Source organism: Phodopus roborovskii, unplaced genomic scaffold, assembly GCF_943737965.1.
Source record: "Phodopus roborovskii unplaced genomic scaffold, PHOROB, whole genome shotgun sequence".
Taxonomy (NCBI): Eukaryota; Metazoa; Chordata; class Mammalia; order Rodentia; family Cricetidae; genus Phodopus; species Phodopus roborovskii.
Genome location: NW_026126480.1, coordinates 59,006,397 through 59,032,659, shown reverse-complemented (window position 1 = coordinate 59,032,659; position 26,263 = coordinate 59,006,397). Strand labels below are relative to the sequence as shown.

Genomic DNA, 26,263 nt, shown 5'->3' with positions numbered 1-26,263 from the left:
ACAGGCTTCGTAGTCAGTTGCTAAGAGGTTTCCTATTTATGGCTATGGGAACGGAATCCTCTAGAGGAACAGGATTTCCCTAACAGTTATTCAAATTGTTAGTAAAAGGTGACCGAACCGCCCACACGTCTCCAAGAGGCCCTATGGCCACCAGCAACATAACCCCCAAATTCCTCGCCGCAGCCCAACCCACTGCCTCTCATCTCCAGGTCTCTGAGCCCGGACTTTGCAGTTCTGTACCTCGCAGCTCCCTTCTTTGAGGCTGAGTATCTCTTGCGCATCATCGGAACATTTTCCCCCATCAAAGGGAGCAGGAACCAGCTTGTCTTTAACCGGACGAGTCCGCGGAGGGTTGGACAATATGGACAGTACGGAAAATATGGGATCGAAGCCGGACAGTTTTCTTCTTCTTTTCTCTGCCCGGCGGAGCTGGGAACCCTTAATGCTTCTGCGTCTTGGGATGCTATGACATACTGGGTGATGTTGGAGCGCGCGCGGGCCCTTTAAGCAGGAGCTCGGGGCGCGGCCCAGGTACGGGGCGGGTCTAGGGGCGGGCGGGCGCTGAGCCGCCGCCGGTCTGGGAGCCGGATTTGGAGCGCGGCGCCGGCGGGGGCCGGAGGGGGCGGCGCGGCGGACCTCGGTGGCCTCGGACGCTCCTCCTCGTGAGCGGCCGCCGCCCGCCTCCGCCTGCGCTAGCTGCTCCCTCGCCCCGGCCGGCACCCGTGGCCGCTCCAGGTCACTCACCTGGAACGCGCTCACCTGGGACGCGGTGCCCGCCGCTCGCACTTGGGCCAGGATGAAGGACCGGCTGGAGCAGCTGAAGGCCGTGAGTTTGCGGCGCCTGGGGATCTGGAGGGCCGGGGGCTGTGGGGATCCGCCGCCACGAGGACTGGCGTGGGAGAGGGGCTTCCTTTTGCTCCCCCTCATCAGGCCGCAGGGGTGCTCTGCGAGCTAGGCCTCGTTCCTTAAGCCCCCGCCTCATCCCGCGGAGCTCGGTACCCTCCCCTCCCCTGCAGGGTCATGTGCTCGGTGATTCATCACCTAGCAGCGATTTCCCTGTACGCTGGTAACCCTCTCATCCCTGCTCCCCTCTCCCCCAAGCTGGACAGGGTTCCTCCAGAGCTGGGCCCACCCCGGTAATTGAAATCAGTGGGGCTTATGTTGTGGTGAAGTCTGGGGACTCAACCTCACCAGCTGCCTTCTGCCTCCTGGCACTGTGCCCCAAATCGGCCTCCTCTCCTCTTCCTTATTTTCCTCCTGGAGCACCGGGCAGGGCTACCTCATCCCCTGAGTAGCTGAGAGTTCCGGGTGACCTCTGGAGCTATGAGCTTGTCAGGTGCTGGGGTGGATTCCTCTCCTGCTATTAGGTGGTCTTTAATTATTTTTCCTTGCATCCCCTGAGATGCCTCACTGGTGCACAAAAGCTGAAAAGCTTAGGTCACTTAATCTTTTCAGCCTGTTTCCTTGTCTGTCAAGTGAGAATCACCCTCTTACAGGTCTGTTAGGAAGACTGAATGACACAATGGGACTTGATATAGGGAAGTGCTGAAGTATGAATTTTTGAGATATAGATTCAATTATAAGTCACCGAGTACATTCTACGGGACAGGGCTAGTGTGAAACTTTCGGGACCCATCCAGTGATACAGGATGTCCCTTAATGGAATAGAAAGCCCAGCCCTGGATACTCGCAGCCGAGTCCTGTCTACATGCTGGCCTAAAAGTGCATCAATTTAGGCTCCTGTCAGGACCTGGTGAAGGTCTCACTGAATCTAAGCAGGTGATTAACGAGCTCCTTAGAGTTGGGAAGTATTAGTCTGCATTAGCACTGGGGCTTTGTCCTGCCTGGCCCTGCTGCTTACTGGTTACCTTTTAAACTCCAAGCTTAAGTAAAATGAGTAATTGTGTAAGCTAAATGCAAGCAAGCCTGCAGGGGAGTCCTTTGTATGACACAGAACTTAATAAATAGTAAGTGTTATGCTAGTAACTTATTTTTTTTAAATAGAAATGTTGGTGACCAATGGGTTGCTTTCTCCTCCCTTGCTACAGTGAGGTCTTTCTGTTGCTATATTGGACTGCAGTGTAGTCTTAGAAGTGAGAGAAGGAAGGAATGGGCAATTGCTTATTTAGTGGGAGTGAGTCTCTGCCCCAATTTGCTCTTTGACGCTTGAGCCTCAGGGCATCCTGGTTAACTAAAGTGCAAAATTTACTTGTCTCTGTTTTATAGGTGGGAAACTGGAGTTCACTCTGGTGATGGTTGGGGTTGCAGAATGGGGCATGTGGGGTGATGCCCCCTGTCCAAGAGTTCAAAGCTGACTAGCAGTCAGAGGCAGCTCCCTTCCTTTAGTTAGGAAATCTATTTCTGGACTGAGGTACTCCCTGGCTCTTTTCAGTAGCTGGTTGTCAACTTAAGTGAGCATTGAGTTCCAAGAAGAAGGCATTTTCCAGGGAACTGGAGCAAATTCCTGTGCCTCTCAGTCCTTTTGGAGGTTAACCTCTGTAAAACAGGGCTAACCTGACATGTAGTGGAAGTGAGCTGCTGGATGGTGCTGTTATTATGGCAGTGTTCTCAAACCATAGGGAGGCTGCTCTTCTGTTTGGAGCCCTGCAATGCAAAGAAGACTGGGTTGAGGTTCAAAGACTTCTCTAATTGAGGCCTTGACGCTTAACAGCTGGGATCCTTTTGCAACTTCACCTGTGTGTTGCTGCCACTGATTCTGCTTCTTGTTTATTTCTGTTTATTCATTGACAGTTTCATACATGTATGCAACATATCTTGATCCTATTTGACCCAAATCCTCCCTCCACTATCCTCAGATAACCTCACACAACCCCCTTTGCAACTTCATGCCTTCTTTTTTTCTTTTATTTTCCTCTTTTATAAATTTTATATAACCATTGAGTCTAGTAAGGGCTGCCTGCATGCAAATGAGTATGGGCCATCTACTACAGCATGGACCAGGTCCAGAAGGAAGAAAAGAAAGGTTACCCTTTCCTAGAAGCCATCAGCTGCCAATAGCTCAGGGCTGGGGCCTCATGAACCCTCCCCCATCTGTGATGGAATGCTGACTGACTAGATTTTATGTCTGTGGGTTCATGAGTTGCTACAGTTATGTCATGTCCAGAAGATAGCATTTCATAGCACTTCTCCCCATCCTGGCTCTGAAACTCTCTGCCTCCTCTTCCACTGCATCCCCTGAGTCTGGATGCTGGTGGCACGACTGTCCCTGCTAGGGCTGAGCACCAGGTGCCCCTCACTTCCAGCACTGACCAGTTAGGAGTCTCTGCATTGACTGCTGCCGGTTGCTCCAAGAAGCTTCCCTGATGAAGGTTGAGATCAGCACTGATCTGTGAGTATCAACACAAACATGTAGAAGGTACTTTGATAGCATGACAATTTAGGAAACCTACCCTCACCTCCAAGCTTCTTGATGCTTCCCTTGTGGAGCAAAAATCAGTTGGTCTCAGAAGATGCTTCTGCCCTTATTAATGGTTTCTGTGAAGGATGTTAAGGTTTCTATGCATTATCAACTATTTTGTGGTTCTTCTACCCCTGTCCCTTATCCCAGGAACCAACTTTTTTTTTTTTTTTTTTTGCAACATGATAGGGCATGGTCTCTCTCTGATTCCTATTACCTACAAAAAACAAACAAACCAACAACAACAAAAAACCATTTGATAACCTGCATGCAAAACATTTCCCATTGAGCAGCCTGTGCAATGTCTTTCTAAACCCCAGGGGGAGAGGGTGATGGCTGCTTCAGATAGCTGGGCCTGCCCCATGTGCTTGAGACTCGTTTAGCTCTGAGTAAATAGGAGGGGAAGATGTGGGGTTGATGGTTAGAAATCAGAAAGCTTTAAGAAAGCAGTTAGCATCCAGGTGTGGTGCACGTTTTTTAATTCCAACATTAGGGAGGCAGAGGCAGGAGGACCTCTGTGAGTTCAATGCCAGCCTGATCTACAAATCCTGTGCCAGGACAGCCAGGCCTGTTACACAGAGAAGTCGTGACTCAGGTGAAAAAAATGTAATTAGTTCAAGGATTGGGCAGGGCAATTGAACAGGTATGGAATCCTCCAGTGTGAGAGGCAAGAAGGAAGATGGTTGAGGTGTTGAGTGCTATAGGAATTTGAACATTTCTTGAAGGAGGGAAGAAGGGTGAGATTGAAGATTTCCATGAACCTTGGGAGTGTATGGTTCTGTGAGATGCTTTTTATTGTCTTAACTGCTCTGGAGTCCACAAGGTACTAGAGTCACACCTGCCGAGGTGATCTCAGTCTTTCCCCCAGGGTCACTGTGCAGGTAAAAAGAGATAATCTGTGACAATCTGTGATGGTTATCTACTACAGTACATGTGAGCTGTCCATTCTTAGCTCCCTGGGAGCAATGTCCTCCCTAAACCACAGGGTCTAAGGCTGTAGTCACAGGACCAGGCTTACCTTATCGCCTAGCTGCTGATCCTCAGGGGCTCCCATCAGCGTTTTCATGTTGATCTAGAAGTTTGCTGAGAATGTGCAGTGACTACACCCATCCCTTCTGCTTTTTCTCACCCATTTTCTACTGGCTGAACTTTGAATCTGCTGGACAATTCCTGGCCCAGAAACCTTTTGTGTGCTCCTGTTTATATTCAGTAAACATTTACTAAGTGCCTATTGTGTGCCAGGCCCCACAGTAGATGCTGGGGTGTAGTATCCAGCAATGTTTGTTTCAGGCACTTAGGAAGTTCACAGTTGGGTAGAAAGGACAGAGGGCTAGCTACAGGAAGACCCTGTTGGCTGGCCTCTGGGAGATAGGTGAGTCTCCTATTGCCAGCAGTAGTTTTTCAATGGAGGTCCCTCTTCAAATCTAATATAGTCTCTTCAGATGCAAATAGAATTTATTTGGAAGAAAATGTGGGTCCTAGATTTTCTCTCCCTTTGGTGAGTGCTTCATATATAACACACCAAGAATAAAAACATGCATGCTTACATCAAAAGAGGGGTGTGGTGTGTATGGTTTGTGTGTGTTTTTACAGTTCATCCTGTCCAGCATAAGCAGAACTTTTAGCACTGTATTTAGCTTGTATCCTGCTGCATAAGAGGTTTGGCAGAATTATTGTACAAAGTCTTTACCTTAAAGGGTAATTGATCAAGTAGGGAAAACAAATGTATTTCATGGAGAGAGAAACAAAGTAAAACCTCATAAAGAAAACTGAGTAGCCAATGATATATACAATCAAGCTCAAGATTTGGGCCCCTCCTAGACACCTACAAACAAAACTAAGATGATTTGGATGTATTGAACCTTCTAAGACCAGGACCATTAGGGAACAGTAATGAATCAGCCGCTCTGCAGCCTAGACTTAACCTTTCATCTGCCTGTCCTGGTCTGGCTGCTATCTAGAGGCCTGCCATGTCTGTCTCCACCAGAAGTTCCAGCTCTCTGTGTGAGCAGAGGTCCTTAGGGTAATGTGCTGTAATCCTGTCAGAAGTAAGGGGCTGTCCATGTGCCTTGGATCATAATAAATCTTACCGGACCAACTTGTCCTTCGTTGAGATCCTGTCTTTCTTTAGTAATGGGATTCCTCACCAGTCTAAATTCCCTCATCTCCTCCCTGTACAAGTGAGGATTCATTTCCAGGGAGAGCTGTTTTGCTGCCAGTGGACAGGAGCAGACATGAGAGTGATAGGGATTGTGTAGGGATTAGAGACCCATCAGCTGGAGGCCAGAGAGAAAATGCTTGGATGAGAGAAGGGGATTAATTTTATTTTTATTCCTGTGAGCTTGGGGGAGGTTAGGGGACTGGCAGGCTTGTCCATACTGTCCTCTCTCCCTCCCAGTTCTTGCTTCCTACCACTGTTATTCTCGTCCTCCTCCCCAGATTCATTATTTACAGGCAGTGAATTATTCCCTAACTGTAGCCTAGAATACTCTCTGTCCAGTCCAGCCACTTGCATTAGCTCTGTGTTGTTTTGCAACTAAGTAAGTTAGTGCTTTTAAAAAAATTTATTACCATCGAGTAGGTTTGAAACCACTGTCCACTAACTTCATTACCTTTTTTTAGTCCTGGAACTCACTGTGTAGATCAGGCTGGCCTCGAACTCAGATCTGCTTGCCTTTGCCTTCTAACTGCTAGGATTAAAGTTGTGAGTCGATGCACCAGCTTCACTAGCTCCTTAATGAATTACCTTTGTATTGTATATCTTCTGTTTAAGACTGGTGACTCGACTTGTCATGTGAACTACAGCAAGTATCACTTATTATTGAGCAGATTATTATTGGGCAGGATTTTGGTTTGATGCAAGACACACCTTCTCTCCAGTCCTCTCACTTCTACAAGTGGAGGCAGTGATGTATGTCATCTCACCTTTACAGGTGAGGGAAGTGAGGCTTGGATTTGATTGAGATCCATCCTCAGCTGGGAAATGGTAGGATCAAGAATGCTTTGCCTCTTGAAATTATCTTCCTACACTGTCATACCACCTCCCACTGTGCTGTGTTCCCCCTCTCCCGAAAAGCAATCAGAGAGAGTGAAAGGCCTCTGGGGCCCCAGTACCCAGCATTCTGCACGGTAGTCGCATGTTATACCTCTTCTGCCTATTGGCCTGCATCATTCATTATTATGATTGGCATTTCTTGCTTTACTTCCTGTGGTGGGTGAAACATTACCTGATTGGAGTAGAACATTTACTCAAGGAATCTGTAACTTTGCTAATGAAGCCAAAAGTCACTGTTTCATCCCCAAGGTAGATGAATTCCAAGGCTCTTCCATTTGTCAAAACTCCAGTTCAGGATGTTGTGGAGGCTGTCTCTGATTAGAAAGACAATGATGGACATGTGGATACCTAAGTGAAAACCTAGCTACCTAATTTTTCCCTTGGTAAAATCCTCCTCTTCCTCTGAGGCTAGGCTCCTGTGTCCTCACCGTTGGAAAGCTTCCCAGGTTAAAGTATATAACCACGCATTTCCTGGCACTCACAGGTTCTTTATTTTGTTGATACAAACATAGCCATATGGTGTTAGTATTGCAGTTTCAGACGCATCCAGTTCTGTTAGGTTTGCAAGAAAGCAGACCACACATTCATCATTTATTTCTTTCCCAGTTGAAGCGTAAAAAGCTGACTATTAAGCCATTCGGTAAGTGAACAGAATTACGCTGTTGATGGATTTGCTACACATAGATTTTGTAGTCCTAGATGAACCTTGTCTTTAGCTTCCTTTATGTATGGCCTCACTCCAGCTTTCTCCCACCACTGCCTTTCCTGTTAGGTTACCCTGCTTTGTGGCCTTTGGCTATTTTTATGGCAACATTTCCCAGTGTGTGTGGAGACAGAGTGAAGTACAGCTCCCACCTGAAGAGATTAGTAGAGCGTGTACTGTCTTGGTATGCCATCTGTCTGGGTTAGGGCAGCTTGGTATGTCATGAGGTTTGTTTAGTTCTCTAAAAATTTTTTTCTTTTTTTTTTTTTAAAAATACTTTCAGCTTTATCAATGATACCACAGAGAGATCTTTTCTATTCATCCAGTTTCACCCCTGTTAACGTCTCACTTTTCAGTGTACATTCATCAAACAAAGAAAGTGATGCTGGCACAAGATTCCTCACTAAAAACCAGGCTTTATCTGGATGTTTTTGTCATTTCACTAAAATCCCTTTTTCTGTTCTGGGACTTAAGCCAGGAGACTGCATTGCATCCACTTCTCATGTTTCCGTAGCTTCCTCTGTCCTGACATAGTTTCTTGGTCCTTCCTGGTTTTTCATGACTTTGTTGGCATGGCAACCCCCTTATAGTGCTTTGGAAGTGCATGTCCCTGGGCCAGGGCTACATGCTACAGTTGGAGTGGTGGTGAGGGTAGGAAATCTCTTCACGTTGGTTGAGAATAGGCTCCTCTGGCTGGGGCACACACTATTGGCAGAGTAGGTAGCTGACATCTTTCAGCACTGGTTCCTGGAATATCAGTGCAGGGATTAAATGCCGTGGTGAATATAAAGTGCATGCCTTAGAAGAGCCTTCCTCTTGAGTGTGAGTGTTCAGTCAATGCTACCTGCTGCAGCTGTGATTTGAGTATTGTAGAAGGATTATAGAAGAACCTGGGAAAGAGGTTAGGGGACAGGCTGAAAGGAAGGATTTATCAGAGAGGGGACAAGACATTGTCAGTTCCTCCTGTATCCTTGAGAGATATTCAGGGGCCAGGACTGGAGGGAGAGGAAGAAGAGACAGTCAGGGATAGGAGGCTGAGTCAGGAAGCTGAGCTCAGAAGGAGGAAGAAGAAGATGCTTTGTGGGTTTTCTCTCCTGGCTTCAAGGATGAGAGCAGATGCAGGGTGTGGTGTTCTCACTCAGACTGGTCTTGCTGGAAATTTCCTCTGGGTAAATCCACTCAGTTTTCTCAAATGTTGCCCTGAACACACTCTGCCTCTGAAAGGCCTTCTATATTCGGGCAAGATTGGGCACCCTGTCTTCTGTGTATAATTTCTCATTATAATTAATTGCTATTCCCCTCCTCATGTGGTGTTTGCCAAGTCCATTACTTGGCAAATGCTAGATGTTCTCCCTGTTGGATGACTGAGGCTTTTTTTAAAAATTATTATTATATTTTTTTACTTTACATATTGATCCCAGTTCTCTCTCCCTCCCTCCCATTGCCCCCATCCCCCTCCCATCCCATCATCCCCACTCCACAGGGAGGGTGATACCTTCCAGGAGGTGTCAACAAAATCTGTTAAGTCATTTGGAGTAGGGGCTAGGCCCTCCCTCCTGCCTTTAGGCTAAGGGAGTATCTCCTCCCCCCCCCCCCGCCATGGGGAATGTGCTCCCAAAGTCCTTTCATGCAGCAGGGATATATCCTGGTTCCACTGGGATGACTGAAGCTTATAGGGGAGAAGGAAAGTATTTTGGGTGTGGTGGTTGGTTATGAAACCTTGAGACCCTTCTCCAAGTTAATGTAATGATGAAGCATAGATCATATAAAAGAGAAGTCCAGAATGACCTTTGTTCCTGGGTGACTGAAGGCATTAACCTTCCTAACTATTTATAGCTATAGCATCTACCTACAAGGCTTCACTTCACCCCTTTACTCTCATAAGAATGTTTGCTGTTAGGATTCTGGATCTAGCTTAGGTCTTGAAAATCAAAACCAGGTAGGCAGTAACTGCATGTGGGGATGAGATTTCAGGATTTGTCTTAACAAGCAGCATGGAAGCTAGTTTGAAACATAGATTAAGAAATATTGACCCTATACTAAGATACAAGAAAACATTTAATTCCACAATATATGAGTCTGTGACAGTCTTAAAACAACAATACAGTAGTAGTCTCCCAGTAGTAGGAAATGAGTAGTAAATTTGTGAGACTGTAGCTGGAGCACCAATTAGAGTTGTTGTTTTTAAAATCATATAGCAGAAAAATGAAAGGCTTAAAATAGTGAAATAAATTCTGATTGTATAAATTTCCCTCCCCTTCTAGCATTAGAGTCTCATATAATGTGTGCCCCATGTTGCTCTAAATGTTTTGTATGTAGTAGCTGATTTGATCATCACAAGAATTTTGTGAGCAGAGTATTCTGGTCATGTTACAACTAAGGAAATTGAGGCAGAGAGAAGCAACCTGTTCAAGATGGTAGCTCACAGCCTGGTCTACAGGACAGCCTCCAAAGCTACAGAGAAACCTTGTCTCAAACAAACAAACAAACAAACAACCCCCAAAAACCAAACAAACAAAAAGTTGGTAACTCATAGCTGTGAAGTGCCATGCTGTGTCTTTCACCACAGAAGTCAGATGTACTCCAGTGTCAACATACTCATAAACAGAGGTAGCAATAGACACATAGTATCTCTTTCATTGAGCATATGGCTCATCTTGCTTGGATTTGTGAATGTTGTAGCATCCTCTAAAATAGGTGAAGATTTGTCATTGAGACTGTGGAGAGGCACTTACAGGCACTACAGTAGTTACAGGCAGAGGCTTCATGGCTCTGCTAGAGTCCTAATGAAACCATTTAATGGCTAAATTGCTTTGGATGAATTAATTAACATAATAAGCAGTTACCCTATCTGTAAGTGAGGAAAGTAACATTAATCCCTTGGAGGGCTGATATGTGACTTAAATAACACATAGAAGTGCCTGTGACAAATATACATACATATTATCTACTGTCATTGTTGTGACAAAGTACATGGAGTGAGTCGTCAGGGACTTTGGCTCTTGACATCTGGTTTGCTGGTCTAGAACTAATCTGATAATGACTTTATTCCTCAATATCTCCTCCTTTCAGGTAGGGCCAATATTTTTCCTATACTTGCTTAGCTAGAACAAGATGTTGAAAGGAAAAGCATGAGGGTATCATTATCTTCCAATTTCCTCTTTATTCATATGACACCAGTATTGCAGAAGATGAAATTCAGTGAAAAGAGGAAGTGTTCTCTCAAGGACGGTTTTGCTAGTGAAGAAAATTGTCCTTGTGAAAACTGGGCATTGGGAAAGTGTCATCTGACTCTTCAGTGAGGGAACAGAGAGCACTGGGTACCCATTGAGAGCCCACATACTCACTTAGAATTTCTGGCTCAATATTTAAATCAAAGAAGAAGGGCAGGGTACCAGGATTGGGCCACTGTATGCATGTGTGTGTCTTTGTATGAGTGGTGTCTGTCTTTGGGAGTCCAAAGACCCTGGTCCTAAAGGAGGCAGTCTTAGAGGAGTGGGCAGAAGGGATAAGAAAAAGGGGATGCAATTGTCTCTCTGAATCACATGGGTCAGAAGAAAACCCTGTTTATACAGAAGAGTCTGTGTCTGGAGTGAAGGAGTTTCAACCAGGGGTGAAGATAGAACAATCTATGTTCTTCTGTGCTTGCCAGGAGGCTCTTTCTCACAAGCTGCAGCCCTTTACTAGCCCTCTAAGGGGGTATGGTGACCAGATGTCTCCTCTCCTCTACTGACTTCATCTCTCTTCCTCCCATCTTAGCTGCATTTACTTTAGTGCTTTTCTACCTCCTTCCCTGTCTTCCTCTCTCCTAAAGTCCCAGTGAAGGAGAAGCTCCTGCACACAGAAGAGGGAGGTGGGCCCCGGAGCCCACCTGCTGGGTTCCCCTTCCTTGACTGTGCTGGCTGGTTTCTGGGGCACAGGTATACTGAGGTTTTCTCCAGACTGAAGTGAGGAGACCAGCTCCTTACTTGGTGAGAAAAACCAATGTTTAACAAGGTAGGTATTATGGCCAAGGCCTGTAGCTCCAGTCTCCCAGCACAGGGTGCTTTCTGATGCCTGGGCTGCCAATTTTGTGTTCCCTGCTGCTGCTGCTGCTGCTGCTGCTGCTGGTAGACTTTGAGCAGGGAACCCTGCAGTAAAAGGGCTTAGGACAGAGACCCGATGCCTAAGCTGTGGGTTCTGTAACCATCAGGTGTAAGACCGTGCCTAACTTGACTCCAGACCTCCAGTTTCTTAGCTGCAACATGTAGATGGAATTTGTTGACATGGTGTGCAAAAGTTAGTAGGGTGTTATGGCCACCAAGAACCTAGTAGTGGCTATAGGATGAAATTCATTTTATTATATGAGCCTTTGAAGAGCCACCTGTGGTCAGACAGAAGATGCTAGAGAAAGCCTCTGAGAAAAAGGCAGTCCACAGAAATTTAGGTTAAGTTATTAGAGGTTGCATTCTGGGCTCCTCAACACTTGCTACTGTGTGCAGAAGAAGTCAGCCTTTGCTGTTGTCTTTGACATTTTTGGAGTACATTTAAGGCTTGAGAAGGGGGTACAAGTCCTTGTGTAGCTTGCTGTTGCTTGAGTCGTTGGTGGTATCGTTTATCTGCACCAGGAGGAAGTGGGTGGCTGGCCTTGTGGTTCTCCAGCACATTTTTCCCCCTGTGGCTGAACTTTCAGCTATTGTAACGTCCTCATTACCACATGCCTTGATTCTTTGATACTGATGTTGATGTTCTCTTGGTTAAGCTCAGTCATGTGAGCTGAGGATAAAGGGCAGTGTGTGCTTTTCTTGCTCCCCCCACTCTGGGGAGGGGGACTCTGAGAAACCTGTATTTACCACAGCCACCTGTATCAGAAGTAAAGGAGCCCAATCCTCTTCCTGGGATACTTTGTAGAGAAGTCAGAGGATGGTTCTGGGTCCAGTGATGTCAGGTAACATGTGACCATGGCCTCTTCCTTGCATTTTCTGATATGGGTTAAATGTTGTTGTTACTTTATGTAGTTAGAGGCTATACATGGGAAGAACTCTGCTCGAGAAGGTGGGCATCCAGAATCCAGAGCGATCCCATTAGTGTCAGGCAGCCTTAAGGTTTCATTTAGCTCTAAAGTCCTGTTTTACTTCAAAGACCCTTAGACTCACAATAAGTAGTGCTCATATATATGCTTTATTGAGCATATATGTATATGTATATATATGAGCTCACATATATGTATACATATATACATATATATACACACATATGTATATATGTATACACACACAAATACACACATGCACAGAACATACATGTACACACACACACTCTTAGTTAGGGTTCCTGTTGCTATGAAGAGACACCAAGATCACAGCAACTCTTATAAAGGAAAATGTTTAATTGGGACTGGCTTACAGTTTCAGAGATTTAGTCTATTTTCATCATGGCAGGATGTGGCAGCATGCAGGCAGACATGGTACTGAGAGTCCTACATCTTGATCTGCAGGCAGCAGAAGGAAAACCTGCCACACTGGGCATGGATTCAGCATATCTCAAAGTGTGCCTCCACAGTGACATACTTCCTCCAACAAGACACACCTACTCCAACAAGGCCACACCTCTTTACAGTGCCACTCCCTATAAGCCAAGCATTCAAACACTAGTCTATGGGGCCCATATTTATTGGAGACTGTGACTCTAAGAAAGACATAGTCATCTTCTAAAGTGTTTTAAAGAGCAGACCTTTGACTTTGTCAGTAGTTGATACATCATATATTGGGAGTTGGGGAGGTAATTGGATTGCAAAAGAGACCAAGTGGTTGGGGATGCTGTTGCAATGGTACAGAGCCTGATACTCAAACAAAGTCCTATGACATAATATCTTTTCTCCTTTATAGATGAAGAAATGGAGGCTCGGAGATGTTAAACCATGTATTTGGGGTTCAGTGACTATCCTTGATAGGGCCACAGTATAACCCTGGTATGTGTTGCCCCAGCAGATCTTTCATACAGATGCAGCCTTTAGAAAGAGGAAGGGGATGGACTCCTGCTCACAGGGATTGTTTTTCTATGCCTACATCTCTAATGCCAGATGATAGGGAAATTGACACCTGGCATTGACTGTGATGGGGAGCTCAGTATTGTGCTAAAAGATTTCTACATATGACTTCTTCAGTGCTCATACAAATAAGAAAGTGTGTGGTGTCAGTGCCAATAATGGTTTAAAAAAATTAGACAGGTGTGGTGCTTGAGGGAGGTCTCACAGCTAGAATGGCAACAGGTGTTAGACTCAGTTGGTAGGTTACCAAGGACTATTCTTTTCTCTTCCTGGTTCATTCTCTCACTAAAGGTGGATCAGGCCACTTGTCTCAAGCCTGCTCAAAGCCAAGAGCCATTCATGCGTGGGTAGCCCTTGTACACTGTCTAATCTTAGAAGCTTGTGTTGTGATAACCACTGATTGTCCACTTCTCATATTCTAGTCCACAGTTGTTCCCAGCTTCTGGAAACTTCCCTTGATCCATTTATGAAGTAGCTTCTTTTATGGCCTTAACATATGTGCTAGTTTGGACACTGAATGGGCTTCATGTGTCCATGTCTGTTTCTGTGTCTGTGTGTGTATTAAGATACATACTTGAGGTCTCTTCCCTCAGTGGAGCTGCTAGGCCATGCCTTGGGAAAGAACATTCTTGAGGCTGAGAGATGGCTCAGTAGTTATGATCATGTACTGTTCTTACAGGATCCATTCTAAACACCCTCATGGTGGCTCACAACTGTCTCTGACTCCAATACCAGTAGCTACAACACCCTTTACTGTTGTTCATGGTCACTATATGTAAGTGTTATAGATAAATAAATAAATAAACCCTTAGAAAAAGATGTTCTTGACAAAGCTTACTAACCAACTTCCTAGAGAAAGAGTGGCTTTGTTTTCTAGGAAATAGTGCAGGTGTCTTCCCTGTAGAGAAGATCCTGTGGAGGCCTCTGAGAGACTTGGCTCTTGAGGGTGCTTGAGTAGTGGAACATTTTGTCTCCAACTTTGAATACTGATGTGTGAGTTGAGGCTTCAGGCTAATGTAATGTATTCAGCTAGAAGTGATTCAATTTCTGTTAAATACTTAGGAAGCATGAAATAAATAATTGACAAGTGTCTTAGTAACTATTCCATTACTGTGAAGAGACATCATGACCAAGGCACCTCTTACAAAAGAAAGAATTTAATTGTGGCCTTGCTTACAGTTTCAGAGATTTAGTCCATCATCATCATGGCAGGTAGTGTGGCAGCACTCACGCAGACATGGTGCTGGAGAAGTAACTGAGAGTTCTACATGCTGATTAGTAGGTGTGGGGGGGGGATAACAGACAGATGTAGAGAGACAGGCAGACACTAAGATAGACAGACAGAGAGGCGAGACAGAAAGAGTGACTGGGCCTGGCACAGGCTTTTGAAATCTCAAAACCTACTTCCAGTGACACACTGCTTCTAACAGTCACACCCAATCCTTCTAATCCTTTCAAATAGCCCTAGTGTCTAAGCATTCAAATATATGAGCCTGTGGGGGCCAGTCTTATTGAACTAACTACAATAATTATAGTATTGCAATTTAATTGCAGGTGAGAAGACTGACTTTGGCTAAATGAGCAAAAGAACTGTTGAGCTAACTGAAAGAATACAAGGGGAGATCTGCAGAATCTGCCTGCAGCCAAGGGAAGTAAGCTCAGGAGAGGAGGGTGCTGCCATTGTTTCGCTAGGCTCCATTCCCTTCAGGCTCTTCTTACAGATCAGATTCCTTAGGGATCTTCAGTGATCCCATGGCCTTCCCAAAATCACATAAGAAGGGTGAAAGAGCATTCCATGGAAGGTACCCTGGGCTGGCAGGCAGAGTCACCAGAGAACACATGGTAACCCTGATCTCTGGTATTTTATAATTACAGAGTACAGACTGATGACAGTAGGCCATGGTGGTTGCTATAGAAGGTCTTTACCAAGCAGCGGGAGCTTAAGAGAGGTTTTGAATTTTGCATGGGAAACACAGGATTCAGGCTGTCTGTAAGTGAATTCTAAAGATGAATATGATTTTGGTAGTTGGATAGATGGTGTTTTTGATTAGAATCCTTGTGTGGCAGCATGGAAAGGAAAACATTGCATATAAAGGAATGATGTGTCTAGGAAATGAAAGGAATCTCAGGTGCAATGCAAGAATGCATTGAGGGAGAAGTGTAGGTGTGGCTGGATTTTAAAGGCCCTGTATGTTCTACTGGGCAGAGGGATTTTAGTCCAAGGAGATGAGCTGTCATTATATGACCTTGGGTCAGGAAGTTTGAGTTTTTTGGAGATAGTGTGGAATGAGTAAGAGTACCCTCGGATTCAGCTCCCCATGTGAATGTAACCATTAAGTGTGGGATGCTGACTCTCCCAGACCAGACAAAAGATGAGATGCTGGGAGAACCCTTAAAGAGATTTTCCAGGTAGTCAAAATTTTCTATGGGAAGTTTTTTGGATTTGCTTTTTTTCTTTTCTTTTCTGTTTTCTTTTTTTATTTATTTTATATAACCAAGTCCATTTAAATGAAAACAAACATTTATAGACAATATTTGGGAATTTGGGCGTTGTTCTTTCCAAACTACTTCCTGCTGGTAAGGGGCACTGTCATGGGGGATTCGAAGAAGATTCAGAAATCCTGGCTGTAGTCTGTAAGGCTGCTTGGTCCAGCTGTTCTGAATGTAGGATCCCCTGGTACTCTGTTTCAGGTGGTCTGGCTTGATCAAACCACATTAATCTGGGAGGAATCCACATCTTTTCATTTTCTGTGGAAACAAAAATAGAAATACTTTTCCCCAGTAACTTGTCCTTCAACTTAAATTTTGGAGTCAAAGCATTTTTTTTTTTTAAATTTAATTTATTATTTTACATGTCGATCCCAGTTCCCCCTCCCTCCCTCTCTCCCTCCCTCCTTCTCTCCCTTTTACCCTCTCTGCCCTCTCACATGCACTCTAAACACCCTCCCCTCCCATCCCCCCACCCCAATTCCACATGTAGGGGAATGCCATCCAGTTGGGGTCATGTAGATCTGACAGGTCATGTGAAGTTGGGACTAGGGCTTCTCTCCTGTCTCTAGATTAAGGCAGTTAACCCTCCATAGGGGATGTGTTCGCAAAGTCCTTTTGTGCACCAGGGATACATCCTGGCTCCACTGTCTGAGGTCCCTTAGACTGCTCAGTCCTTCTGGCTGAGACCCATATTCAGGGGGTCCTGAGTCAATCCCATGCTGGCTTCCCAGCTATCAGTCTGGGGGCCCATTAGCGCCTCCTTGTTCAGGTCAGCTGTCTCTATGTGTTTCTGTAATCTGGTCTTGTCCTCTCTGTCTTCATCTGGGTTCTAGTTTGACTCAGTGTTTAGGTATGGGTGTTTGCTCCTGTTTCCAACAGGCATTAGTTGAGGGCTCCATGGATAAGTTAGTTGTTGATCTCACTCTCCGGGAAGGGCATTTATTGTAGCCTTTCCACGGAAGCTCAAATTATTAGTTGGCAGCAGTCTTGTAGTTCTCTAGACCTTTCTTTGTGTTCAATTTTATCTTCAAACCAATATTGGCTCCCTCTTTTATGTTCTCTCTCTCTCTCTCTCTCTCTCTCTCTCTCTCTCTCTCTCTCTCTCTCTCTTTCCTGTCTTCTATTAGTTTTTTGGATTTGTACACGTGGTAATGGATGATGTGGGGCCTGGCCATTTTCATTGCTTGTGGACTTTTGAGCCGTTGAGGGTGATGTAGCTGGATATAGAAGGCTATAGGCCATTGAAAGGTGTGATGAAGCAAGGGTAGGGTTCCTCTGCCTCACCTCCACTCTCAACAGCCAGGGTTCTGTGTGTTCACCAATCAGCAGTGTCCCCTGTGTAGCACTTGTCTGGGAGAGAACAATCAGGAAGAATGTGGAAACAGTTCAGGCTTTTGTTGCTGGTTGGGAATGGAGTCACTTCCTCTGGATAGCCATTTTGTAATTCTGTGGAGGAAGGTACATGACGTTGAGAAGGTTTGCATTATCTGAGGTCCTGGTGGGGAGGGGTCAGGGGGAGAACTTCCTTTTTCTTGTAAACATGCACTCTTGGATAGGGAACAACACGATTTTCTTTGCAATAGTAGTTTCTAAATACAGTAAAGTTTTTACTTCAGCTATCATGCTTTGCTGAATGCTTATAACTTGTTTAACCCACATGGGTAGGTTACAGTCTGCCAGTTACTAAACCTTTCTTAGTTTTAGGTTCTTCAGCTGGAGTGAGTTACAGAAATGCCACCACCAGTAGCAACCAGATTGGACTGGGTGTGGAATCCAGTGACAGAGCACTTTCCTAATGCTTGTGAGGCCTAGGTTTTGACCACCAGTATAAAACAAAGCAAAACAAGACAGATGAGCAACAACCAAGACCCTAATCTTGAGTATACAGTATACTAGATCCTGAACACTGTAAGGAGTATGTTTTTTTCCGCCCATAGTACACATTATTATCTCATTTACTTATCTTTCTTTCTTTTTAGTTTTTTGAGGCAGGTTTCTTTTTGTATCCCTGACTGTCTTGGAACTCACTCTGTAGACCAGGCTAGCCTCAAACTCAGAGATCCATTTGCCTCTGTCTCCCAAGGACTGGATTTAAAGGCACTACTCCCCAAATAATACCATTTATTTCTTAACTAACTCTATAAAATAGTGCTATTAGCTTTGGACAATTAAGGAACCCCAGGCCACACAAGCTGAGTAGTAACTTGCTTGTCCCTTCTTCTCCCTTGCACAAAGTCAGGGGATGGTAGAGCTTGTATTTAATCATAGACAACTCCAGAGTATTATAACATTTTGTTCATTTTAAATAAAATTATATGTAATTATATAAATATAGACATATAGGCACCTATCTATCTATGCATTCTTAAATACAGTCATAACAGTGGCTGTTCATTGTATTGTCACTCTCACTCTGGCCTGTTCTGGTCTCTTGCAGAAGCAGCTGACACAGGATGATGACACTGACGAGGTTGAGATTGCCATCGACAATACAGCCTTCATGGATGAGTTCTTCTCTGAGGTGGGCAGCCTTCCTGTGGTTTTTTTTTTTTTTTTTCCTGAATGTACTTGAGGAAACACAGTTTCCTCAGTAAGAATAAAGAAACCTCTGATCTTTCAATGCTGGCAAAGGAACAGATGGTCAGGCATCATTGTTCCAGAGAGATTCTGTTTTGAGTTCTTGGGAGTATCTAGACTTTCCATCTTATTAAGGAAGTCAGCAGAAAGAGACTGGAGAGATGGCTCAGTGGTTAAGAGCACTTGCTGTGCTTCTAGGGCAGTGGTTCTCAATGTGTGGGTCATGACCCCAGGCTGAATGACCTTTTCACAGGGGTCACCTAAGGCCAGTGGAAAACACAGGTATTTACATTATGATTTATAACAATAGCAAGATTACAGTTATAAAGTAGCAAGGAAAATAATTTTGTGGTTCTCAATCTTCCGAATATATGAGGAACTGTATTAAAAAATGTCACAGTATTGGGAAGATTGAGAACCACTGTTCTAGAGGAACCAGGTTGATTCCCAGCACCCACACGGTGACTCACACTATCTGTAATTCCAGTGCCAGGGATCTGATTCCTCTCTTTTAACCCTGTGGGTATATTGTACATATATACATGCAGACAAAATGCCCATACACATAAAATAATAATAAATAAATAAATAAAGATTTTTAAAAGGTCAGCAGAGGGTAAGTTATATGTAATTGAAGATAGACTTGTAAGTACATGGTAACATTTTAATGATGTCTTTTCTTAATTAAAATTATATAATTTAAATATATTGTCAACCTTGGGGTCACAGCTAGGAATAAAAACAAAATTTTTGCTTCTTTAGCCTTTGGTTCATATTGACCAAATTTGTTGTTTCTTATAATTTTCCTAATTGTCTTAATTCCAGTGGTGGCAGAGAGAATGAGATGCTATTGACATGTGTTTGTAAAGTCACATGCACCTACAGATTCATGTGTACTTTGGGCAGTAATATGGAGTGGAAGAGGCATGGGGAATGGGGAAAGGACCATGTCAGGGACACAGACTCTGGCTTTGGAGCTGAGTATACTCAAGTTCAGCTCTCAGCCTGCTTCTGACCAGATTGATTCTGCGACTGTTCCTAAACTCCGCTGAGCCTTGTTTTCCCTATGTGAAATTGGAATCAGTTATATAATGATTTCCCATAGGGCTATATTGATTGGGTCCAATTATGTTCATAAACTGTCCAGGGTATTTCCAGGCACATATGCACACAGTGACTAGTACTTAACACCCTCTCCTTCCCAGTCTTACTGTCCCTGTGTGTCCATGTCTACCATTTTCTGTATTTATCTTTTCATTCTCCTGGAAAGAAATAAGAGGCTTCATTTTCTTTCTGAGTAGCAATTCAGGGGCATCCCACTATCTGGATTGTGTGTGGAGAAGCGGTGTTCCAGAGTTCCCCTGGACGGAGTGGAGTGGAGCTTGACCATTCATGCCTGCTCACCTGCTAGATTTAGAACTAGGCTGAAGAGCTGACTTGAGTGTGTGTTGACCTGACTGGAAAGTCAGCTATAAGCCTCCACACCCTGCTTGTGGGTGGTTGAGGTCTAACAACACTTGTGTTGTTCTGCTTGTGGACAGTAGAAGACAATGCTCTTGTTCAGTGGTGGAGGTGGACTTGAGTTGATGTCAGAAGACATGGTCTCTTGTCATGCCAGCTTGTCCTGGAGCCTCACGTGTTAAAGAATATCTTCTCTATGATGAGGAATCTTTTCTAGTAGCTGTGTTTTCCCTCTTCTGAACCACGGGAGAGTCCCTGGAGGCAGTATTCCTTGCAAGGTAGGAGGATGGTGGGATTTAGTCTGTGAGTAAAGACTAGAGTCTGCTTTCCTAGTTAGTACTGGTACATAGTCATGATCAACTTTTGTTGGAAGGGACACAAAGAGAGTGAATACTTTGCAGAGAGATTAAGATCACCAGGATTGCCACAGAGCCTAGCATGATACATCCTCTAGAGATGACCACATGCTGCCTAAACATGGCCAGGGACTGTTACTAAACAACAGGGCAGGGGTTGGGCATGGCTGTTTGGGCAATAAGAATGTTCATTCTGAATGGCAGTGTGAGATGCCATAATCCTCTATGATCAAGTGTTTGAGAAATTTCCATTTTTTTCCTGTTAGAAATGTATTTGTTTAAAGATATTACTGTCTTTATTTATTTATTTAATCACATTTATTTAGTGTATGTGCGCCTTGGCACTTGTGTAGGTCAGAGGATGACTTAACTTGAGAAAGTTGGCTCTCTGGCCATGTGTGTCTGAGGGGTCTAACTTGGGTGATGGAAAGTGTCCTTACTCTCTGAGCATTCATGCTGGCTCTCTCTCAGACATTGAGAATGTACATGGTCTTCCCAAGGGCTCCAAGAAATTCCGTAGTGAAGGCACTTGCTTTGCTAGGCTCTTCAGTGTTTAGCACATCACAGATCTGACATGGAACTTTTATTAACAAGGTTGAGTGACTATTCTTTGGAAACTGTACCACTTCTTTTGGGGGAGTCTACCTTAGTTTGGGCTGCTGTCATACTGTACATAGTTTGGATAGCCTGTAGGTAATAGAGACTTACTTGCTGTGGTTCTTGAGCCTAAAAGTTTGCTTTCAGGGTACCAGCATTATTGGATTGTGTTGGGGCCCTCCTAGACTTCAGAGTACTTCAGCTTGCTGTGGCCTCACAAAGTGGAAAGAGAGCAAAGGCAGCTAATCCTGTTCGCGAGGGATCCACTTCACGACCTAGTAACCCACAAAAGCTCTGCATTTAAATACCTTTACATTAAGAATCAATGGGGGGGGGCACAGTGTGAATTTGTGGAGGCTCAACATTCAGTGTACTTAAAAAAATGAGACTATTTTGCTGGGGGGTATGAAGCATATTTCTTTCTCTCTCAGGTATGTTTATATGCACATTTATGAATATGTGTGTGTGGAAAACTGGAGAGAAACCTCAGGGGTCTACCTCAGCATATCAACCTCTTTTTAGAAATTGTCTTTCATTGGCACAGACTCACCAGCTGGGCTGGCCAGATATCTGCCCGTCTCTGCCTTGCCAGTGCTAGGATCACAGACATGCCTATATACCTAGGCTTTTTATCTGAGTTGTGGGGAATTGAACTCAGCTTCCTTAGTTTACAAGACAAACATAGTAACACAATAAATAAATGACCCAGAGACTGATATTGTGGTTCAAACTTCAAGATGAAGATCAGAAAAGCAAAGCAGCTGTCCACTAGCTCTTACTCTGCCTCAGGCTGAATGGGCTGATCCTGTCTCCATGAGCTCTCACCAAGTCTGAGACTATAACCTTGCCTCATGGCTGGAAAATGAATGCCTGGTACTGAGACCTTGCTCCTGTCTTATATACCTCCCTAATGCTTGGATTAAGGTATGTGATCCCAGGTGCTGAGATCATCTTCGTGTGAGCTGTTTCTCTTTAGGACTGGATCAATCTTGTATTGATCTGGGTGGCCTTGGACACACAGAGACCTGTCTACCTCTTAATCCGGAATCCTAGGATTAAAGGTGGGCACCACTACTTCCTAGCTTCTGGCTGCTGGGATTAAAGGGGCCTGGCTTCTATGGCTTGTGACTGACTTTGTTTTCTAAATCCTCAGGCAAGTTTTAACAAATCATAAATAATATATCACCTCAAAACATTTTACCAACTGAACCATTCCCCACAGCCTCAAGCCTGCTTATTTATTTAAGTTACATTCATTAAACAGCTATTTACAGAGTGACTGTGCGTTTGGCATCATGGGGTCTTTCAAGTAGTCTGAGATGAGAAACACAGCCCTGGTATTTGAAGCATCCAGATCATACTTATAAAATAGGCCAAGTTCTTCAGAGCCTGTCTGGGGGGGGGGGGTGTGTGGTTAGGGAAGGATGGGTTGGGATGGAGCAGTAAGAGATACAGAGGGACTAATCTTGAAGCACAGGGGTTTGTGTTTGGGCTTGAGTTTTGTTAGAACTTAGGACCTTTCAAAGTGATTATAATTTGGAAATCTAAGCATTAGGAACTTGTTAACTCTTTCGGTAGGGTATTTGTATGAGAGGGAAGTAGGCAAGCTGGTAGATTCTGATTTCTAGGCTCTTCCAAAAGTGAGGCAAGAAGCCTTGGCTGGTCATTTGGTAATTTGCTTTTAACCTTTCTCCCATTTCCTTTCCTGCATTTTGTTGGGAAATACATTAAACTATATTATACAGAGTAGTAGATTGGTGTGACATATATGTATACACTGTGCTCTGTTCAAAGCCACCTGTCCTACTATGTCCTTACTTTCTATCTTGGTCCCTACTAGTTCCTAGTAATGGCTCACCTACTTTCATGTCTGTCTCTGTGTGTGTGTAGTGTATATATAAATTCTTTCTGAGTGAAAACATACCTAGTTGACTCTCTGAGACTACTTTAACTTGATTTTTTTTTTACTTAATATGATAACCTCTAATTCAGTCAATTTTCCTAAAAATAGCAGTTCTTTATAGCTCAGTAATATTCTGAGGTGCACACATTTAAAAACTTCATTCATCAGTTGGCAGTTTAGGCTGATTCTCTGCCTTGGTAACTGTGAGTATTGCCACAGTAAACATGGGTGTGAGGTATTTCTACTGCATGCTGACATCATGTCCTTCAAGTGTATTTGTAGGAGGGTTGCAGCAGGATCATATACAAGTCCTTTTTTGCTTTTTGAGAGGCCGCCATACTGATTTCCATAGTGGCTGTACTAATTTACACTCCACCCATTGTCTGTTTCCTTTATCCACCATGTTCGTTATTTTTATGATTGACATTCTGATTAGGGAAAGTTAGTGTTTCAACTTAGTTGATTTGAGAATATTGTCTTAGAAAACTTGTTTTTATTGGTCAGTCCAACTCTGAGGTCATACTTTTCATTCATAAAGAGAAGCTGAAAAACCAAGTCATGGTAAAACCTTCAACTCACCCAGCCACAGTCTGCCAGAACTCTGTTTTTCTGTTGTCTCATTAGAATCCACTGGAGAAAGAGGCCATTGATGTCTTCAAAAGAACTACCACCTGGCTCGGTGGTTAAAGTGCTTGCCATGCAATGTGGGGACCACAGCTCAGATCTCCAGGACCCATGTAAATGCCACGTTGGCATGATACCCACCTGTAATTCCAGCCTCAGAAGGCAGAGATAGGGGATCCCTGGAGTTAGCAGCTATGTCCAGGAATTCTGGGTTTGATTGAGTGACCTGCCTTGATGAGTAAGGTGGAATAGGGATTGAAGAGGGTTCCCAACAGAGACCTCAGGCCTCAACACATGTTCACATGTGTGCATTTGTATCCATATGTGTTAATACACTTGCAAACACATGCACTCATAATACACACATATGTGCATGGAAATGGAAAAAGACAAAAATAACTTACTTCATCCTTTCAGTGAAGTGATCATGGTTAACATTATGTGGTCATTCTAATTGGCAGTACTTACCATCAAGTACTTAGATTTTTGTGAGTGATTACTGAGGACATTAGGATTGCTGTAGGATTAAATAAGACATACTTTTAAAGGGGCAGCATAGTGCCTGGCATATAATAAACAAGCCATTGTTTTTACTGTTTGTAGTCATTGTTATCATCTAACATTCATTTTGTACTTAATGTGGTGTAAGCTTGTTCAAGGTCATAAAGGTGCTAAGAGGTGGAGCTGAACCCTGAACTTGTTCTGTTTGATACTATTTTTTTGAAAATTGTATTATCTAGAGTCTCATATTGATTACAGATTGTTTGTAAATAGTCTGAAAATCAATAGATAATAAAAGATACTGGGGATGCATTAGCCTTAAATTTAGTGGTGATTTGAAAAACCTCTTTTTGGGTTGGCTTAATCCATCAGCAGTGCTTCTATTTACTTTATAAAAAGTTCCCTATAGGGCATTGTGGTCAGACAGAGAAGTAAGGCACAACATGATCTCTGCGAAATGCATCTGAAACCAATCTGTATTTCTCTTCTGTCTCTCCTCTCCTCTCCTCTCCTCTCCTCTCCTCTCCTCTCCTCTGCCCTCTCTCCTCTCCTCTCCCTCTCCTCTCCTCTCCTCTCCTCTCCTCTCCTCTCCTCTGCTCTGCTCTCATCTCCTCCCCTCCCCTCTCCTCTCCTCTCCTTTTCCCTTTTCTTCCTCCCTCCCTCCCTCTCTCTTGTGTGTGTGGTGTATATGCATGAGTGTACAGATACATGTACCCATGAGCATGTATGTATAATTCAGAGCATGATGTGAGTGTCATCCTCTGTCCCTCTCTGCTTGCTGTCTAGAGACAGGGTCTCTCACAGAACTAGAGGCTTACTATTTTGCCTTGCCTGGCTGGCCAGTGCTTAGAGGAGCCATCTATCTTTGACTGTCGATACTGGGTCTACAGGCATGGGCAACTTTGCAGAGCCAGCCTTGCAGAATATGAGTTGGATGTCCATTAACCTGATGTAGGGTGAATGCTTAACAGAGAAGGAGCCTTCCACTATGGTCTTTACCTGGTTTAGGCAATAGTCTGGTGCCTAAAAGATGCCTGTGTTCAACTTTAGTTTCTTCCTGTTTGAAAGTTGGTTTGGAGCCTCTGACTCTGAACCACAGTACTTTTGTATGCAAGGAGATAGTGATGGTGATCTCACAAGAGTACTGCAGAGGACCCAGCATTGTCTAAATATGTGATGATGTGAGGTAATGTCAAGCACAGGACAGAGAGTTCCTTAAGCTTTTAAGATTAAGTACTTGTCGGTTCCTACATGGCTTCTTCCTACCAAGTGATTTGTCTGATGAGCTGTGAATTCGCAAAAAGAAATCACATGTAGCTGTCTGTCACCAAGAAATACTCAGAAATTCATCGCTCAGGAAGATAACACTTCCAAGAAAAAACTCACACAAACTCAAGGAGAAAGCTCTTGTGGTTGACAAGTTGCTCACCCTGAAGTACCTAAAGGGGTTTTGATTGTTTGGTGAACTGATTAAAGTGCTGTTTAACTAGATCCCTGAAATACCCCCAGATGGTGAGGTTGATAGGACAGAGGGAAGAAAGCAGTTGTAGTTGTAGAGTAGGGGTGGTGTTTGCTCCAGAACTTGAACATTTAGAACACAAGCAGAAGGTGGGATGACCTGGTCCTAACTCTCAGTCTCCATATGCCTGTAGTGACTCTGAACTTGGGGAACTGTAGACTTAGGAACTTCCCATACTCCTATTGTCTACCATTGACCAAAGTTTGGACCAGGATTCTCCTCATTCTTCAGACTAGCCACAGGAGCCAGTATAGGGTAGAGAGAAAAGGGAAGGGCAGAAATGGGTGGTCTAGACACTACTAGTGTTCACAGGCAATAATGTGTGACCACACCTGGTAGAATATGACTTATTAAATTTTAGTTTTCTAATCTGAATAATACTAATCTACTCTTAAATGTTATTTTGCCAACTATTAAAATGCTAAGTAAATATTTGAGTAGTTATGCATATGTTAATTTATAATATGATCTGATTACATTAATATTTTATGTTATATTTTTAAGCAGTGATTCTGTCAAACCATGGTACATATAAGCCAACATATTTATAGAGGAAAAAAATCCCTTGGGTGACAAAAGTGCTGATGTGAGGGATAGAAAACTCAAGCTTGATCTTTGCTATTTTCTGGAGCACTATAATTAGGTTTTTTAAAAGTCCATTGGAGAAAGGGAGCACTGGATTTGAAGCAATCTATGCATTGAATCTGCATTCCAGATGTTAAGATTCTGTATGATGGGTAAGATGAATTAATGTCAATGACAAGGTTCCTGTTGGTTAATTGTGCCAGTGGGATGAGGTAGATAGGCACAGTGGATGCTGAGGTTTCTTCTGTATCTGCTACTCCCACTGTACATCTGCTTCAGGGGCCATGGTGCCCAGACAGCTGGTGCCTGTGGATGAAGCTGAGGTGAACTGTTGTTGATGGTGTTCAATCACAAAACAAAATGCTATTGGACTGCCCACTCATGCAGTCAGGAACCTTAAAATGTGCAGAAATGGTCCAAGGCTCTAACTTCTGGGTCCTGAGCAG

The 26,263-nt window shown here is 43.9% G+C and overlaps 1 protein-coding gene across 8 annotated transcripts in view; it reads left to right on the top strand.

The window, feature by feature from the left end:
* Positions 1–512: 512 nt before the first annotated feature.
* Stx3 (syntaxin 3) overlaps positions 513–26,263 on the top strand; it is a 41,844-nt gene continuing 16,093 nt past the window's right edge. For 2 of the 8 annotated variants that reach the window (XM_051193980.1, XM_051193983.1), the window contains exons 1-2: positions 565–826; positions 18,132–18,215. In XM_051193980.1, coding sequence (XP_051049937.1) covers positions 18,148–18,215 — 68 coding nt within the window. In that variant the 5' untranslated portion in view covers positions 565–826; positions 18,132–18,147. Of the gene's footprint in view, positions 532–561; positions 827–18,131; positions 18,216–26,263 lie in introns of those variants that run through there. The other 6 variants (XM_051193981.1, XM_051193984.1, XM_051193985.1 and 3 more) reach the window with 6 other exon arrangements.